Source organism: Podarcis erhardii (genome assembly GCF_964252035.2).
Source record: "Podarcis erhardii genome assembly, chromosome: 5".
Taxonomy (NCBI): domain Eukaryota; kingdom Metazoa; phylum Chordata; class Lepidosauria; order Squamata; family Lacertidae; genus Podarcis; species Podarcis erhardii.
In genome coordinates, this window is record NC_138509.1 from 87,904,700 (window position 1) to 87,924,650 (window position 19,951).

A 19,951-nucleotide genomic window follows, 5' to 3' on the forward strand; every position below is an offset into this window, starting at 1 on the left:
CAAATGGAAACAGCCATAGCGTCAGGAACACAGTGGGAAACAGCAAAACGGTGATTGACTGACTGTATCTTGAAAAAAGCGAGCAAAGAAACCATGCCTGCGCAAGAGTAAATGCCATGGCTGGAAGCGCCCAGCTTGCCGGTTTTTCTACAGCTTTCCTCTTCCCTTGCTCTACTGATGCAGATATAAAGAAACCAAGAAATGCAATTTAGGATATTTTTGCTGTGCTGATATATATTCACTTAGAGTTCCGTTGGGCTTTCTTTCCCCTCTTTCTCGCTGTCGTCTGGCAAACTGGCAGCGTGAAAGGGAGATGACATATGGCACGGGAAGTAACATTCTATATGTGTTTTGCATTGCACTGAACAATTGGCTTCTCCTTGTGGTGAGTGAGTGGCGCTGGAGCTTTCGATCAAGTGCCAGGAAAGCCTGCTGGCAGGGAAGCAGCCCTTCACTTCTTCGTTATCTCGAGCCGCTGAGATGTGCAAAAGCAACAAAGGGTCTTGTGGCACCTTAAAGACTAATGCACTGATCGTGGCTTAAGCTTTTATGGACTACAGTCCACTTCATCAGTAGCATTAAGCGTTATCTGGAGTCAGAGGTAGAGACCTATTTATAGGGATGGAAGAATCTATCATTTCCATTCTCTCACTTTCTCATTTTTACCAGTCTTCAGTTCTCCACATTTTGCAGCAATTTGCATTTAAGAAAAAAAGAAATCCTCATGAAAATTCATCAGCATTTTAGTGTGAATTTCCCCCAATAAACACATTTTTAATGCATTTGACTAATGCACCCATTTTTGCAAGCAATTTACCCATATATAATGCATTTTTGTTTGCTATTTTTACCAAATGTGTTTATTTTATTCCCTCTTAGGTGTGCTTTTGTACATGTTCCTAGGCTGGAGTGCTGCATCCTATAATGTGTGTGAATTTCTAAGTAAGGGGGGCTGTGTTTCATTTCACATAATGTTTAGGAAAGTGTGAATCTGATAGATTCAGCTTTAAATGCATACTGAAAATAATTTCTCATCCACCCTTACTGTATACATGATATGTACCAACCTCCAAGACTAATGTTTCAGCAGAAAGAGGTATAGGTAGCTGTGATAGCTCTGAATGACTAATCCAGGGTGTTTAATGGGCACTTGACAGGACTTGGTTGTCCTGTTCATCCCACATCTCCCAATATGTATTTGTTAGAAGAATTTTTTATTCATAGGATTTCTTGTAAACGATGCCGAGAAAGAGAGAGAACAAACAAGGGCAAGAAGGAAGGCCCGGCAGCCAGCAGCCCGTAGCAGAGATTTAAAATGTTTTATCTAAATTAAACTGAACATTCTCCTAGACATCACCATAAATTTGCAAGCGTTTCTTAAAACAGTGCTTGCTGTGCATTCATTTTAGTTTGCTTGGTTTTGTTCACTCTGGAACATCAAAGTATAAATCAAGTACGCTCTTTCTTCTGTCTCAGATGAAGCACAACAAGATGGAGAGCATTAGAGAGTCTCTAATAAATAAAGTGTAAAAGCTAGACCAGCTGATGGCCTTTAATAATTCTTTCAAATCCACATAGAGTCAACACTACAGACACACTTTCCAAGAAACAGCTTAAAATAATCTATGGTGGTTCTTGGCAGAAGAAGGCATACTTAAGGTCTCAAGAGCATGACCCCAAAACCAGAATGCCTGGAAAAATAGTTATAATTGAACAGCAAAGAGGTCTATAATTTGGTCATTGGAGGTGAGGATAGCCATTCTCCCCATTTTCCTATATTTTATTCTATGCCACATCGAAAATTGTCATGTTTAGAAGAAAGGGATTTTGAATGGGGTAGGAGAAACCTGTAGTAGATTCTTCTCTTTGAAACCACTTAGATACTGCTTATTTGTGATGGTACTTGCCTTTAATGAGATGGGGATGGGATACCTTGAAGACTGACTATCTCATATGTAAATCTGTACATCGCACAGCAGCATCAGAGGCCCTGCTCTGTGTGCTTTGATGTTCCCTGGGTGGGTAACAGTAAAAATAAAAGTAGAGGTTTGGGCCATGGCAGCCCTCCTGTGAAATGTTCTCCCTAGGGAGGCCTCCCCAGCCCCATCACTTGTTGTTGTTTAGTCGTGTCCGGCTCTTTGTGACCCCATGGACCAGAGCACTCCAGGCACTCCTGTCTTCCACGGCCTCCCGCAGTTTAGTCAAATTCATGCTGGTAGCTTCGAGAACACTATCCAACCATCTCGTCCTCTGCCGTCCCCTTCTCCTTGTGCCCTCAATCTTTCCCAACATCAGGGTCTTTTCCAGGGAGTCTTCTCTTCTCATGAGGTGGCCAAAGTATTGGAGCCTCAGCTTCAGGATCTGTCCTTCCAGTGAGCACTCAGGGCTGATTTCCTTCAGAATGGATAGGTTTGATCTTCTTGCAGTCCATGGGACTCTCAAGAGTCCTCCAGCACCATAATTCTACTTTCTCCTTAACTCTGTGATAAAGACCTTTCATAGCACCTTTGGAACCCAGCAGGTGGTCTATTGACTCTGAGTTAATGTTCCTGGGTTTCTATTAATTTTTAGAAACATAAGTCACAACTGTCATGCTGCCATGGATTTCCTTTTTGGAAAGGAAGTGGGATATATATATCAACAAACAATTAAATGGGTTTTTGCTTCATGCTTTCTCCTAAATGGTCAAAGAACTTGTCACCAAAAATAGCCTTCTGTTGGTGAATGAAGCACATCCAGACTCATAATCTTTAGGAATGGAGAACTTCAGTCCTGGGGCTGAGTGCAGCCCTCCAGGCCTCTCAGACAGGCCCTCTGATTTCTCCTCAGACCACACTCCTCACTGTTTCATTCCCACCATGGGTGTTTTTGCCTAGCTGGAATGTGCCCTTGAACTTTGATTACCTCTTTCCATAGGAATGTTGCCTGAGCTTGCGGCAAGAAACTCTGGCAAGAGAAGTAGTCACATTTCTGGCATCTGGCACCCTAATCACCCAGGTGCAGATCATGAAACTAATGAATCTTAATCTTCAGAACCCTAATTCTGAAGGGGCCCCAAAAGCAACTTTTGTCCACATTGCTTTAAAGAAAATGGATCTAGTAGACCCAATCTGAGTTGCATGACTCCATTTGATTATTTTGTTGTTGTATCTATTTCAACCATCCCAAAGTTTGAGAGTCAGTAGCACAGATGTTTAGGACGTGGGTGGCACTGTGGGTTAAACCACAGAGCCTAGGACTTGCCAATCAGAAGGTCCGCGGTTCGAATCCCCGCGACGGGGTGAGCTCCCGTTGCTCAGTCCCTGCTCCTGCCAACCTAGCAGTTCAAAAGCACGTCAAAGTGCAAGTAGGGAAGGTAAACGGCGTTTCCGTGTGCTGCTCTGGTTTGCCAGAAGTGGCTTAGTCATGCTGGCTACATGACCCAGAAGCTGTATGCTGGCTCCCTCAGCCAGTAAAGCGAGATGAGCGCCACAACCCCAGAGTTGGTCACGACTGGACCTAATGGTCAGGGGTCCCTTTACCTTTTTAACCCAGGTGTTATAAAAGTTGGTGATCTGTCATGGAACTACCCCATTGAAGAAGGGAGCCGTGGTTACCCAGACCTTGTTGCTGGTTGCCAAGGGGGACCCATGACAGTTCAACCTTCCGGGCTCCAAAAATGTAGGTCCACCTCTGCAATCACTTCCTGGATAGTATGAGTCTCAGCCCTTACATAGCAGGCTACTTCTGAGGTTCTTATAGCTTCCCTCAAAGCATATAAAGATTCTGAGTAAAAGCTTATAGAAGCCCTTGGGCATCTTTTATATCCCCATATAAAGCCCTTGAGGGACAATCTTTTTAAATACAAGCCTTCTTCAGGAAAAAAAGTGTTGATTTGGTTATGTACTAAACAGAAGAGATCCCAATGTTACCCATGGCACTGTTTTCCAAGGCAGATGGTTATTAATGATGTGCTTAATGCTTTTATGTCTGCAGCTATTACATAAAGCAATTCTTATACCTCATGGTGTGTTAATATAATTTTCTTTATTAAAGGGACACATCAGCAGATCATATGGCTAACTCATCCATAGAGAAGTTAATGCGGCTTTAATCAAATGAAAGCCTTGCTGGGCTGGAGCAGTAGGGAGTGTGGACCTTTCATAATTGCAGAGGAACCATTGTTACAACAGTGCTCCAGTGGAAAAGGTGAAATTTTATTTCTTCCACTGGAGGCTCCAAGGCCGTGCTTTCCATGCAGCACATTCATAGGAACATGCCATGTACCATTAGTTGGTCCGGTTCACAAAATGGCTGCTATTGGGGGGGGGGGATATGACATAACACAAAATGGCAGCCACTGGGATGTGGCACAGCTCAAAATGGCTGCCATATCTAAAAGAGCAGACAAGCTTTTGGTACTTCTCCTTTGTTAAGAACGGAAGTGAAGGTGGGTGTCAGTCAAATGTGGGTGTGTTTAAGGGGGCAACTTCAACATAGGAGTGCCTCCGATAATGAAGAGGAAACTGAGCAGGGGGAGCAAATCATCTCTCACACACTGGGCTATTTTGAGAGGATATTTACATTTCCAGGTAGCATAAAATGCGCCATATGCACATTGGAAAATGGGAATGCCTCGTTGATGGCCCTTGGTCCACTCTGGCTGGCAGAAGGTCCCTAGAGCATTAGGCAGAGGTCCTCCCCCCTACCATTTGTGCAAGTAAATGATGCAAAGATCCACCCACTGTCACATTTGAGTATACCTCCCATTCATTATTTGTATATCATGTTGGGCTTGTTAAGCATTTCCTTGAGCAGATAGCAGGGTGGGGTGTAAGGAAGCTTGCCCTGTGTCACGCTGGCATGAAAGAGAAAAGGGAAAGCTGACCGAGGTTAAATCGAAGTATTCAAACATGGGGGGGGGTTGGGGGGAATTCTGGTGCTGTAGTATTCGTGAAATAATAAAATCGTAGCACCTGGATGTGCATTTGTGATCTTTGAACAGTTAGATGAAATATGCATGCTTTTTCCCATTCGCCTTCCTTCCTGCCTGAAAACATTTGATAGTTTCCTATTACAGTGGTACCTCGGGTTACATACGCTTCAGGTTACAGACTCCGCTAACCCAGAAATAGTACCTCAGGTTAAGAACTTTGCCTCAGGATGAGAACAGAAATCGTTCTCCGGCGGCAGGAGGCCCCATTAGCTAAAGTGGTGCTTCAGGTTAAGAACAGTTTCAGGTTAAGAATGGACCTCCGGAACGAATTACGTACTTAACCCGAGGTACCACTGTATAGAAGGAACTTGAGTATCATGGAGATATGATGGCTGTCTTCAAATTATTACCACGACTACTACTACCATATTAAATTTGCATACCACTGTTCATCTGCAGATCCCGGGGCAGTTAACAACATAAAGGTACACACAATATGTAATAAAAAGAAGAATAAACACCTGAACCAATCAAGGGGATATAGGGTGCTAATCATCCCAAGACTTGGTTGAAGAAAAGAGATTCCAGTTAAACATCAGGAAGAACTTTCTGGCTGTAAGAACTGTTTGACAGTGGAACAGACTGTCATGAGAGATGGTGGTCCATCCTTCATGGGATGATTTTAAGCAGAGGTTGGATGACCACCTGCCATTGATGCTCTGGCTGAGATTCCTTCATTACCATTCTATGATATTATTATTATTATTATTATTATTATTATTATTATTATTATTATTATTTTCTTAAATTTGCATACCTTCCTGTACTTGTAGATCTCAGGGTGGTTCACAACACAAAGTCAGAATATAAATAACACAAAACATGATCATATGAAACAATATAGAGAGGGTGTGTATGTCTGTGTGGGAAAAGATCCATTATGGCATGGTTCTTTCAACAGTCTGCTGTCTCTTATCCTGCACTGACCTCAGAAGTTCTAATAAACAGATTTTTAATTTTTAATAGAGAAATTCTTCTTTCAGATGATGCTTTCATGTAGCAGATGGAATGGTTTCATTCCCTGCCCCCGCCCCACTTCCCAGGTCTAGGGTTGAAAGGAATTCAGTTTGGGATCAAGTAATTTCCCCCATGTTACAACACCGCGCTATAAAAAAAATTATCCCAACATAATTACAGTAGCACTCAAAGCCCCCCCCCCCATGTTTGTGTTTAATACCATTATCTAAGAGTGATGTATTTACAGAAAACTGCCTTGCAGCCATGTACTTAATGCATTACCTTTTGAATACAGTGTAAACAGAGTGTAATTATATCGGCTGCTCTCTGCTAAAATAGATGTCTTCAGGCAGCCGAGGTGCAGGGGGAAGTTCAAATTGGGGGGAAAAAAATCTTTTGTAAGGGTGCTTCTAGACAGATGGAGTTGTTCAGATGTTGAATCAGCATCTCTGACACCAAACTGCACTTTGCTCAAAGACTGTAGTGAACCTCACCGGTAGTCCAACGAACAGCATTCACCACAGATGGCACTTCAACAGTGGCAGCAAGCAAGCAATGAAAGTGCCAATATTATATACCTCCCCTCCATGGTAGTAGGCAATTCCTCTTTAGGGTTACCAGACCTTATGGTATTTAGATCTTGAAATATGGAGCAGGGGCAGATGGGTAATAAGCACAGAGGTTGGATGTAATGGTGAGATAGATGAGGGAAAAACAAGCTGAACTTGAATCCCTGCAAGACAGAGGCACTGTGGGTGAGTAGCTCCTGTGTCTGAGGAATTGGTCAATTGCCTATCCCAGAGAGGGTTCCATTCTCCCTGAAGGACCAGGTTCACAGTTTGCGGGTGCTTTTGGATCTAGCCCTGTCACTACAGGCTCAGGTAGCCTGTCGTCAGGCTTCAGGAAATCGACTTCCTCCCTCCCCCCCTTCAACAGTACATAAGCAGAACAAAGAGAAAGGAGACTTCTTACCAGTTAGAAACTTTAATGATCACAGCGAGAGAACAAAGAATCTATTTCCTAGGACTGAAGGTTCTCCCAATTAAGGGTTCCACCCACTTCCTCCCTAGTCACCCATGTCATACCGTGTCTTGTAACCTGATCTTGTAACGGCTGTGCTTTCTGTGCTGCCACCTTATCTGCTGTTCTTGACCTTGGGCTGAGCGGATGAACACTTTCCAGAGAAAATTAACTCTCTCCCCCAGTGCTTCTCCTCCTAGCTGTTCCCCATCCAGTACTTCTCAGCTTCTGTCTTCTGAACTATGTCCCTCTGCAAACCACTTTTCCAATTCTATACTGTCCTCCTGCTCCGGGGAAGATTCAAGATCCTGATCCGGAGCAGGGAGAGGCTCCCACCATTCTTCCTCAGCACAGTCCCTGACCCCTGTATGGCTAGAAGTGGCTTTTACCAACTGTGACTGGTTTGCCAGCTACGGCCAGAAGTGGACCAGGAAAACTTGGCCACGGTAGTTAATGCATTGGTTACTTCAAGACCAGATTACTGCAATGCACTTGGGGAGGGCTTCCCTTGCACTTGATCGAGTTGCTGCAGTTAGTGCAGAGTGCTGCAGCACGATTGCTGACAGGACTGAAGCGTTGTTAGCAAAGAACACCAGTGTTCATCTGCACCAGCTGCCATTTTGCTGTTGGACCAAGTTCAGTGTGTTACTATTGGTATGTAAAGCCCTTAACAACTTGGGTCCAGTTTACCTGTAAGATCGCCTTACCCCATATAGATAGATAAAAAACTTTATTCACATTAGCCAATGGCCATAGCAACAATAAAACATTATAGTATACACAGAAAGGGAAATTTAATATAAGAGCACAATTTAATGTCCTGAATCAGCAGTCAGTTAGAAGCCCTTATTCTGATTGCCCCTGCTATGAACCTAGCAACCTTTGCTGTTATCTGCTCATTTTGATGAAAGGACATTGTGGCAGTGGTTGAGTGCCCTGGGATGGTTAGTACAAGTGGGGTGGTGATCTCGTTTCTCAGGTCTTCATAGAGAGTGCAAGACAGGAGGACGTGTGCCACTGTTTCGGTGCTACCCTCTCCACAAGGGCAAAGACATTTCTCAGGCGGGATCTTTTGGAATCGACCCTCAAGTACCTTATCCCATATATGTTTAGGGCTTTGTGGACTCACACAAGTACCTTGAACCTGGCCCAAAAGCAAATCGGCAACCACTGCAGCTCAACTCAGCAGAAGGGCAACATGATGCCAGTGGCCGGCTCCTCTGAGCAGTCTGTCCAATGCATTTTCTGCTATTTGAAGCTTCTGGAGCAAATACAAGGGCAGCTCCACACACAGTGTGTTAAGGTAATCAAGCCTGGAGGACAGACATGCCTCTCGATGTGACAGGCTGTGGAGTGGAGCGATTTTGTTCAGGCAAAATCTGACTTTGTGACTTCAAGCAGTTGATAGGAAATGCAGGAAACAGAATTTTCAGCTGGGAAAATCTACAGCAGCATTGAATTTAGGGTGGGAGTTGGGAAGGCAGCTGTGTGGATAACATGGCACCATGCCACACTTCCATGCTTTGCTGTTGGGTTTGCCAGAAAGTGTGCTGCTTTCACTTTTTTTCTGAAAAGCTCTGCTCATCATAAAAGCTTCAGATAGCCAAATAGATGTCAGACACACAACATCATCTGGTAGCCAAAAAAAGCCTTCAAAATACATGTTGCAATAGTGTTGAAGGTATCTCAGAAAGCAAATGTCTGTTCCTGGCATATATCTGGATTCTTCAAGTCTTCTAGCTATGATGCTTTTGTATTTCTGCTGAAGCTGTTCTGCCTAGCATTTTGTGAATGAGCCAACTGGATAGAGCAGCAATCCCCAAAGCTGCTACCATCAAAGAATGATTTCCACATCTACCTGGCTGTCATAGGTCTGCCAAGCTCTGTAAAGGACTGTGAGGCTTATGAGAACTCACATTCAGTGTTACTCTGTGATTGTGCATTACAGGGGAAGTCCAATATTGGCGGGCAAGATGTTTATTGGGCATGCTTGTTCACAATTACTGATCTCAACAAGGAACACTTGATAAGCTTCCAAAAAATCACAGGATCCCCTCCCAGAACCATTCAAAAGACACCAGGATAGAGTCTTGCACTCACCGGGAAATCTTGCAGTAGACCTGTGTCAAATGTTCACCTATTACACTTTTGAACCAACTCACCCCATCATAAATAAAACCACCCCTATCTTGTGAGAAGACTGAGGATTTTAATGACAGGTATCTTTGTGAAAGATTGGGTTAGGGCATCCGTCTCCTTTCCAAAGTGATCCCAGCCAATCAGGAATCAAGTACTGTATGCAACTGTGGCACTAGGCACACTGAGCTGCATGGCAAAACTAGTGGTGTTAAACAAGGCCAAACCAAGAACCCAAGCAATGCCCCCTGCATGAGTCACAAAGCCCAATCATCCATTTGCCCTCTTTCTGTAGGAGCACACACAGAGAGACAAATAGCTTAATTGCCAAAGTATCTCCTAAGCAGTTTGCATGTATAAAACCATTTCCCAAACCACAACAACACACAAGTCAAACACCCAAACACCCAAATTCCATCAAAATGTTAACGTAAAATTTCACAAATGAGACTGTGCAGTAAAACAAGCACAGTAAAACAGCACAACCAGCAATTAAAACAATTAAAGCAGGCTTGGATAGTTCATTTGGTTAGAGCATGGTGCTGATATTCCCAAGGTTGCAGGTTCGATCCCCATAAGGGACAGCTGCATATACTTGCATTTCAGCGAGTTGGACTAGACAATCCTCAGGGTCCCTTCTAATGCTGCAATTCTATGATTCTATAGGTTCAGGGATGAAAGGGTTAAAAACTCCCCTCCTTGCTTGCTGTGGTCCTAATAGGCTCCCTGCTGCCTTTCCCCTCCCTTTCTTGGTAACCCATAGCAACCTGAGCAAGCCAGGTGAGTAACGCCACCCTGTCTGCAGCCACTGCTGGTTGCATCAAGTATAATGGCGTTCAGAAGGGGGAGATAAGTTTCACACCAAGGTTCCAAGGCCTTCTCTTGGATATATTCAAAGCATAGTTGTGGGAAAGCAGTGTATGATGAAAGCAACTGTGGTGATGACCTGAGAAATAATCACACCTGAAACGCAGGACAGTGCAGACTGACCCTCTGCCCTCTTCAAGAGACAGGGCTGTCAAGGCATCCACTTCCTCCTTACCTGCTCTTTCCTTGCTGCAAGCAAAACAAAACAAACAAGCAAATCCCCAAATTATTTTGGGGCAGCTTGACTGCTCTGTCAATGGGCTGGGGCAGCAGTGGGCCCCAAGTGATTTCTGCAGTCCAGAACCAGCAGGCATGGTTGATCCCACCCCACCTCACTGTATTAGGGTGTAAAATTGGGTTGCCTACTCCATGTGCCACACTGTTCTATCCAGCTTTGCTTTCTCCCAGCGGAACTCCTGCATTTTTAACAGATGCACGGCAGACAGCAATTCAATGTGTGTAATGTTATCTGGCAAAGAGATGAAGGGATAGGGAAATGTACAGAGATGGGAAAACCTGAATTTGTCTTGGTCGCAAAGACAGGAGAGCAGGGTTGGAGGTGAGGGGGAGCCGTTGTCACTTAGCTGTCTTAACCAGGGATTGATTTGGTAGGAGCATGTATATTCCATGCAAAGGGGTCCCAGGTTTTATTCCTTGTCTCTTCAGAAAGGGTTTGGAAAGACTCCTGCCTTGATTCCAGAAGAGCTCCTGCCTGTCAAATTCTGAGCTAGATCGACCAATAGTCTGATTTGATTGGAAGCAGGCTTCATAGGCTCACTTGCATTTTGCAGGAAGTGTCTTGAAGCAAATGTGCAAGGTGGTTTGCATGTCCGTTTCACCACCGTTTACACACTGTAACATGCAAAAGGAGCAGTTGGTCATCTCCTTCATGGCGAGATCAGAAACTGCTGCTTGTGCATTTCATTCCAGGGAAAGTGTGCAAATTCCCTCCCTGAGTTAGAGCAAAAGTTCAAAATGACAATAATGTTCATGCACAACTCAGGAGTTCACTTGTCGCTTCCTGCAGCGTATAAAGTTTCTCCCATGCCTCATCATATTTCCTTAATCCTCCTTTGCGCTCTCTCTTGAAATATTTTTTTTATTAAGGATTTTCTTGAATTATAAAAGAACGTGCAATCTCTCTCTCTGTTTTTAAATAATCGAGTCTCTTGGTTACATCAATGTAAGACAATATTGCATCTAGTATAGGGTTGAAGGGGAAGAGAGGTGGGAGCAAGACTTGGTTCTTTATAGCTTATTCTTCTGCTGGCTATTGATGTGGGGGGTGAGGGAGGAAAGAACAAAGGATATTTGGGGCAAAGCATAGTGAAATAATACTGTCACAGCCAGCAATTAGCTTAATTAACTCTGGTTATGGGTTGGAGTGCTCCTGCAAATGAGAAGGAAAGGGGGTAACTCGGGAGAACAAAATGCTGTGGAGTTGCCACCTGCATAGAGTTAGAATTGTCACAGCTCAGTCCTAAAACTGACCCTTCTCATTTTTATTGTTTTGGCATTGATTGTTGTCCTCAATACAGGCAGATGAGGTTTTTCACTGCCATCCAGTAGTGTTTAGTAGCCTTCTATTCTCATGAGTGCAATGTAACATTTATCATTGCTATCTTCTTCTTCATCATCATCATCTGTGGCTCCACTGGTGAAATGTTTTGCACCAGTGGACCATTGTTACATAAACAGGCTGATGTTAACTTTGCTGCATATTAAATTATGCAGCCTGTTGCAGAACGTGTTTCTGCTAGCATGAATTTAGCTGTATTCCTCTGCTGTTCAACATTAAAAGTCGCCCGTCCACTAGTGCAAGAGCCACAGTTCTACAGCCTAACTTAAGTTGTCATTTGGATAAAATGGGATAGCTGCATATACATTCTCCTTGCTGGCATCCATCTATCTCAAGAGACAATGGAGTGTGAAGTCAAACTGCTGTGTTAGCAGCACCAAAGTGATCTCCTCAGGGTGCAAACATGGGCAGTGTGTTTGGAGGTCCTGGGCTGCCCAGATGACAAGATCCCCCTCCTGGACTCACTGATGGGATCCAAAATAAAAATAAAAATCAGAGCAATACGTTTGGCACCAACCATCTTTGGGACTCCATTCCAGATTTGTGTAGGGTTTACTCCTTAGCCTTTTCTTCTCCTGAAGATATTCCACAAGGCAGCGGAGGTTTAGGCTAAGAGTTTTCCTTCTCCTAGATGGGCTACCGTCCCAATTTGATGAGCCTCATCTGCCCCTCCCTTCCATTTGCAGCATGCATAGAAACCTCTTGACCATTGGACCCATTATTGGTCTCGCCTGCTCAATCCACCATAGCCTGTCTTCACATGGAGGGAAAGTTCCTAACTCACCAAGGTTTTGAGACCCATTGGCTACCCTCATCTGGTTTACAGTCTATTCATTGCCCTATGATATTTTGAGGAAAAGTGCAGTTAACAAAGGCTTGTTAAGATAAACAAAGCTCTGTGAGGCTAACTCTCAGGTGAGTATCCCTGGGGCTGCAGGCTAAGCAAGCATGCACAGGATTGCAGGCTTACTCCTAAGTAAGCTTGTTCAGTTCATTTGGCCATTGCTTTCTGAGTAAATTCCAATGACGTCTTTGCTTCCAAAACCCAGACACCAAAAAACTTTCCGAATGCTTATCTTTCCTGTTGGAGTTAGTTAAATTTAAAGGCTATGGCAGTTTTGTTGTAAATATTAATTTCCTTTTTATATGAGGTATGGGAATGGATAGTCATGAACATAAGGGAGAAGCGCTGATTAAAAACAGTGCCTGCTAGGTTATTCTGTTTGCAAAGCAGGTGATAGATAAGGCTCAGTGCAATTTAACTTCTTTCTGTCTGACCGTGCACAGCTTTTGGACAAGACTTTCATTCCTTTTAAAAGAATACAAATGTCTGCTTTGCTGCATCATTAAATGGAAAAATAATTGTGTGCTCCAAAATAATTAAAATCTGCCCATATGGCTACAGAGATGTCTTGCCCATGTGATTAGGCAATTTTAAATGTGTTCCTGCAGGCGCCACCATCAAATTCATGAAAGGTTAAAATGTGGCACATCCTCCTTTTTTTTAACACTGGTGGCTTTAAAGCTAGTTTAAAAGGGATGACTTATGTTTTTAGTAATGGTAGACCAAGCAGCACACAGAAATTAAATGAGTTCAGAGTTCATTAGGAATTCCCCACTCATGTACAGTGGTTCTCTTGTTTCCGCAATAGCGCCTTGATGAGATGCAAAATGCTCTTTCTCCCCCAAACTGCCATGTGGGTCCATTTTCCCATTAGCACTAATGAGAATCATCAGCTTGTCCTGGTGGGAGGTTGGACCTGGCAGAGTCTCTTGATTAAGAAGAGAAATCTCCTCTGAATCAGCGTTGTGGAGGCTGAAAAGTCTTTGTTTTGCGTATGAATTAGCCCACTTTCTCAGGTTCATGATGTAACTGGCAATGTGCAATATCGATTACGTGACCTCCTAAAAGATCACTTTTGTAAAAAATGGTTTCGAGAAAAATTTGGTTTTCAGGGTCAGGGAGTGGGATCTGTGTCTGTTTTTAGAGGAGGGTCATGTTGGTGACAGAGCACAGCAAAGCAGAGGGGGCACAAAGTGAATTCTTGAAATGGCAGGTCCAAGTACAGCCAACCTGTAAAGGCGTAGCAGCAAGAGCACGAGGAGGCAATGGCTATGCTGTCTAGGTTGGCTCTCAAGACTGATGCCCTGCACGGCACAGCTTTATTTTGTGCTATTCAGACTTTTTTTGTGTGAACCACTTGCAGTGTTCAAAACTCCCGTTGTTCTAGGCGCATTGTGCGACAGAGAATTTCATTAGCGTGAACAGTTTCTGAGCTCTGGGTGCAGTACTTTGCCTAAGATTTCAGATTGTAACTGCAGAGTGGAAGGAAAGGAGGACCTTTTCCTGCCTCCCACTTCCAGCTGCTCTCTGAAGACTGGAGAAGAGACCCTCTGAAGAATATTAGGGGGGTGGGCAGGGGAAGGACTAGACCAGGTGAAAAACGAATGTAATATTTTAGCTGCAGTTCATTCATTTTCAGCTTTGTATTCTTATAAAAAAGTGCACCTGGACATTCCATTGTTGCACCCATAACCCAGGTTTAAGGTGCCATTTAGCTCCTAGTTTTCATATCTTGGTTTCTAACACCGCTTGAACCCAGATGCATTTTTTTTGGGGGGGGGATATGGTAGGTAAATAAATTGACTATGACATTTTTGCATGCAGGACATTCCAGGTTCAGACCCTGGTTCAGTCTCTTGGGTGCTAGGAATGATCTCTGCCTGAGACCGCAGAGAGCTTCCACCATCCATAGTAGACCACAGTGTGCTAAACCAATAAGGATATGGCTCAGTCTAAGTCAGATTTATATGTTCATAGCAGCTGTTATTTTTGTAAAGGAGGAGGAGGAGGAGGAGGAGGAGAAGAAGAAGAAGAAGAAGAAGAAGAAGAAGAAGAAGAAGAAGAAGTAGTTGTTTAGCTGAATATCTCAGGCCAAAGGTGGCACCTTCATAAGAAGCCTATCAGTATTTTGTATCTGCAATCCCACCTTCTGCCCATCTCAACTGGTAGCGCTGAGAGCTCCAGACAGTTGCTTTTGACAAGACATGGTAGATGTGCATAGAGTGAGATACATGGTTTGAGACTTCCAGCACCTTGTAGGTGTTTTCCCTCCCGTTGTACAAGAAGGTTGTTTTGCTTTTATTTCTAAGTAAAAAGTCTCATGCTCACTCATGGGTTGGTTATATTTCTCACAGAGACCTTCAACTCAGCCGTCCAATTTCCATATAACTTGCTAGATGCAAAGGTAGCATCTTTTTCCACAGTGCAGATTTCGGGTTGATGTGCTAGCATGCAGTCACTCGGAAGAGAGAGAGAGGGAAGAAGTCGAAAGAAGCAGAGCTTTTAAAATACAAATGTTTCAACTTTTCTGTGAGACGATGCATGCCTCTTGCCTACCCATGCTCTAGGTACCAACACGAACCTTTCATCTCCTCTCTTGTTTCCTTCTACTGTTATTTTATGCATGAGATTCCCCCCCTTTCCTTTTCAACTGTGTGCTTGGCTGCCTTTTTTAACTTAAAAGTTTCGCAGTTGTACTGACTTCGGCAGGGGGAGGGTGTGTGTGTCTCTGTGTGTGTTTTGCATGCAGATTACAGAATGTCATGGAGCTGTGCTTGTTCGAGGAGAAAAAAAGAAATATAATGCTGAGTTTCAGCTGCTTTTGTTTTGTGCTTCAAAGTGTGAAAATACATGGCATATGGAAATGGTGTTCTCTGATGGCCTTTGACTTTCCTTCTGGAGCATTTTACTGACTATGCTGTGTGCTTGAGGAGAAGGGTAGCCATTCCCCCCCCCCCCTTGCAAAGTAAGATTAATCTCCTAACACTTGTTAATAGTATTGCTGTCCTGAGCATGGAATGATACTAAGTCTTAATTCCTTTATTCCTACGAATCGATTGTATGATAATATCGTGACCTGCTGAGACTGTAATCAACTCTGTAGAAGGAACCCTTCCAGTATCCAGATTTGAATCCCATTTTGAAACCTCGTTATTTTTAACAAATATGTCAGCAGGTATCGAAAGGTTTGAAAACATTCTTCTATCCAAGGTTGTAATTAAATTACAAATTAATGGATGTACTAAACAAAATCTAGGACATGATTATCCTTGGAATGTATTAGCCACCATGGCTGGAATTATGGAAATCAATTTGCATTTCACATAATATTTCTTTCGAAGGGAACTCACTGTAAAGGCCTGTTTTGTTTTCGTTTTTTTAAAATTATAATCAGGTATCTCCTACATCGAAACCAAGAACAAGATTTTTTAAATGGTTTAAATTTTTAGAAAAATGAACTAAAAGATTAAATAGATTAAATTGCTTCCTCAGTGTTATTAAATATGGTGGGTATGTTTTGGGTTTCTTTCCAAAAAGAAATAGTGGATGTTGGTTCATTAATTTTTAATATAATTTATGGTGTGCATATTTGGTTTTTTACATTAGATGTTTGTATGGAATATATATATATATAGGGAATATTTTGCTGAAAAATCCTTTTTTTGAGAGTACTCCTGTCCCCACGAGTGGTTTTTCTTGAAACGTCCTTGGAAGTTTAATATTGACTACTTTTTCCCCTCAGTCTTGTATATTCTTGAATTGTCTTTTTCCTCCATTTTCTCCGTTCTCAATCCTAGGTCCCCTAACAAAGAAACAGACAGATGATTTAGGTGATAATGAAGGTGCAGAGGATGAAGGTATTTTTTCCCCCTGCCAAACTGATTTGCATGACAAGGACCCCCCCCCTTGAAAAATCTTTTTTCTCCCCTCTTTTTCTTTTTTTTTTACTTCTTGTCTTCTTTTGAAGATTTGTTTTTTTTAATTCCCATTTTTGATGTGTTTTGTCTTCTTGCTTGTTGTTACATATTTTAATTTTTCTTAAAAGAAAGAATGTTGTTAAGTTCTTAAGATAACAGTGTTTTAAAAACCAACCAAACTGGAGGCCATTTTACTTTTGTTTCCCTGGAACAGACTCCTGATATGTTGCATCCCACTTTTGACTGAATTTTGTCCATGATAACTAACATGCTTTGGAAAAAGTCTCTCTCACACACACCTTCTTGCATGTTTTCTAACCTCTGTTTCTGTATATTTCACCAAATACAAAAGACTCTGTGTTTTTGTTTCTTTTCTGTCACCCACTTAATGCCATTTTAATAAATATGGAAATGTTGTGTTTGTTGGGGAAGGAATGATAAACACTGTGATAAAAGTGTTTCCCAAGCAACTGGATTGTTGTGACTGCAACTCTTTGACTTCTGCTTCAGGTCCCAAAAATGGTATCACAAACTCTGCGTAACCTTAGTAGGCATGGCAACAAGAGAGAAAACTCTGAAGACCCAGTTCCCAGTCTATTCTGAATTGACAGCCTTAACACGGAATTCTAGAGACACACACATGAATTTGTCTTCGTTTATTAAAGAGATTTCATAAAATACATCCTTCACATTCAGAGCCCTGCTGGATCATGGCAAAGGCCCATCTAACTCCAGCCCTTCCAACCCAATGCCCATGGGAAGCCCAAAAGCAGATCCTGTGCACCAAAACATTTTCTGCACCTGTGATTCCCAGCTTTTGACAGCAGAGGTAGAAATGGCCAGTGATGACATCAATCTCTATTAAATTGTCCAATCCTCTTTTAAGGCGATCCAGGTTGGGTAACCATCACTACGGCTACTGGAAGCGAATTTCTCAGTTGAACTCCCTGTTGTGCGAAGAACTCTGTTCTTTTGACTGCCCTGAGTCTTCCACTTGATGCAAAACCCTACTGAGAATGATTTCTTATTCAAATTCTTCTAATTTAATTTCAGAGTATCCCAAGCAGGCCTGCTGTCCATCTCTTCTCCAGGGCCCAAGGTCGTGGACTTGAGGCTACTGGGTCATGCCCATTGTTCGTGTTTCTGTTTATGTGTGGGGGAAATGTTGATGTCCAATGAAAACATGATTTACAGGCTTGGGACACAGGTTTACTACAAGTCCATGGGTTTCTCTCATTGTCCAGAAATCCCTAAACATCTCATTTCCCATAAAATAGCAACAGTGCCTTGTTAGTACAGTTATTTATTTGAAATTAGCTTGCCCCAGAACAGGGCTTCTCAGCCTTGGGGGTCATTTCATATAACTCCTGTTTACTTTAATGTGTTTATGGTTGAATAGCAATCCTTTCATTTATTTCTTCCTTAAAACAAGAATTAAGAGAACTATAAATTGAGGTCAGTGGTAGAGGTTACTTTGCCATAGTTCATTTTCCCATGCTTAGGAGTGTGTTTCCTTTTGGACTGTTCTTGTCCTAATCACCTTGCCTTCCACGCAGACATGTATCTAACATTATTTTTCATTTTGCATACATCTTTAAGATACAAATGTGCAGTTTCTGAGAAGGGACAATCCTGTTGGTACACTGCCTAAGGTTTAATGTGGAAGGAGGTTATTTGATTCAAGCAAAGTTGAATCTGTGCAAGGAGCCCCAAATCAAGGCACACACAGTGCTTCCTGGTACCCCTGTGATTCAGATGTCAAAGACTGCAGATAAGCGTCTGCTAAAGCACAACTACTAATATATTGAATATTTCCATAGTAGGAAAACACCAGGGTGGAGTAAAGGGGAGAAGGGAAAACAAATACCAGAGATGCAGAGGACTGTACCATGTCCATTTCCACATATTTGGATCAGTCCCAAGAAGAACATAGGCAAGCAAGGATAAAATAGACAAAAATGTGGCATACTCAGAAATGGTCACCACTGCCAATGCTACTTTATTCCCATTCACTGGTTGGTTTCCCCCACCCCGATGCATGACTAACCATTCTGACATTGCAAAGAATTGCATCTTTATCCATTCCGCTCCCCCACTTTGTACACACCTCTTTAAAATGTCACTGGGGATTATAAACTATTGTGCCTCATAATCCCTATAACTGCCCACCCATTCCAAATAATATCTAGCCTCACATTCCTTCACTTTGCAAGCTGCCCTCAAACAAACACATTGTACATTGTTGGATTGCATCCAAAAAAGACCCAAGGAGCATGAAAACACAGTTTGTACAGTGCTTTATAGATGGGCTGCCTAGCAGCTTTCTTCCTTTCCTTTGCACAAAAGGTTGCTGAAGCGGAATAAGGATTTGGGTTTTTTTGGGGGGGGGTTGGATTTTCTTGTGCAATGCTGTAGTGTGCAGCCTTGCACAAATAGTATCTCACCATGGTTCACGAAGCCAGCACCATGTACCGAGTCTGTCATGTACTTCAAAGCCATCCTGTTTTTGTTGTCCTTCACAAATGCAATACAGTGGTACCTCTAGTTACGAACTTAATTCATTCCGGAGGTCCAATCTTAACCTGAAACTGTTCTTAACTAGAGGCGTGCTTTCGCCAATGGGGCCTCTTGCTGCTGCTGTCCCGTCGGCACAATTTCTGTTCTCATCCTGGGGCAAAGTTCTCAACTCGAGGTAACTCCTCCAGGTTAGCAGAGTTTGTAACCTGAACTGTTTGCAACCTGAGGCGTTTGCAGCTTGAGGTACCACTGTAGGTCTATCAAATTTCTGGCCACTATACATCAATATTGGTTAAATGTGGCCTGCTCTAGTATGAGGTGTAAAACAGGCACATTTGCATGTGGAAAAGACATCGCTTTTGGGTTGCTTCATCAAATTGTCCACTGCTTTTCATTCATGAACATCTACCCTCTACTCCCCAACACACATATTCTGATACATGTTGTTTGGGTGTCTTTGCAACCCTTTTAACATTCTAGAGATGGCAGTTCTTACATAAATATAGTGGTCCCCTGCCATAACGAGAAATTAATAAAAGCATACCATGCAATGCAACACTTAGAGGTTTATAAGCACAGTTTTTATTCAATTAGCAACTGGAAAAGCCTGTGTTACTCACAGATAATTTTGAGAAATAGTTTCAAACCCCAGCTATTTACACAGCAGACCTTTTGGAGCTTTCCTAATTTGCCACATAATTGCTAGGGCAGGCTCTAATAGCTAAAAATCTGTTGAGTTAATCAGTACCTTTCATTCGTTGAAAGAGCTGAACATTCAAGCCTATCAGCTCAAATCCAGCTTCGGCAGGCAGTGACAGAATGGTAAGAATCAGGGCACAGTTCATAAGCTTCTATGAAATGAGTTATGTTGCATCTCAGCTTGTCATAGAAAACCACCCTTCCCATTAAAACTAGGTATCCTAGTGAAGTTTTCAAGGGCTCCGTCTGGAATCTAAGTTCAAAGGATTGTGAACCTTGCATCAAAGCTCCAAAATAATTCCAGGACTTGGATTTCAGTCTGAGCTAGAGAAGGAGGCATGACTTCCGTGCCTGAGAAAGGCTTTGGAGCAGCAAGAGAAACAGAGATTTCGTGGCCAAGAGAAAGCTTCTGTAAGCCAGGGATTGTGGGTCTTTGGCAG

The 19,951-nt window shown here is 42.7% G+C and overlaps 1 protein-coding gene across 9 annotated transcripts in view; it reads left to right on the top strand.

Moving 5' to 3' along the window:
- Positions 1-19,951, top strand: part of NLGN1 (neuroligin 1) — a 643,369-nt gene that overhangs the window by 318,981 nt on the left and 304,437 nt on the right. For 7 of the 9 annotated variants that reach the window (XM_081862315.1, XM_081862314.1, XM_081862318.1 and 4 more), the window contains one exon: positions 16,176-16,235. The exons of the other annotated variants lie outside the window; for them this stretch is intronic. In XM_081862315.1, coding sequence (XP_081718441.1) covers positions 16,176-16,235 — 60 coding nt within the window. The remainder of the gene's footprint in view (positions 1-16,175; positions 16,236-19,951) is intronic. 9 annotated transcript variants of the gene reach the window in all.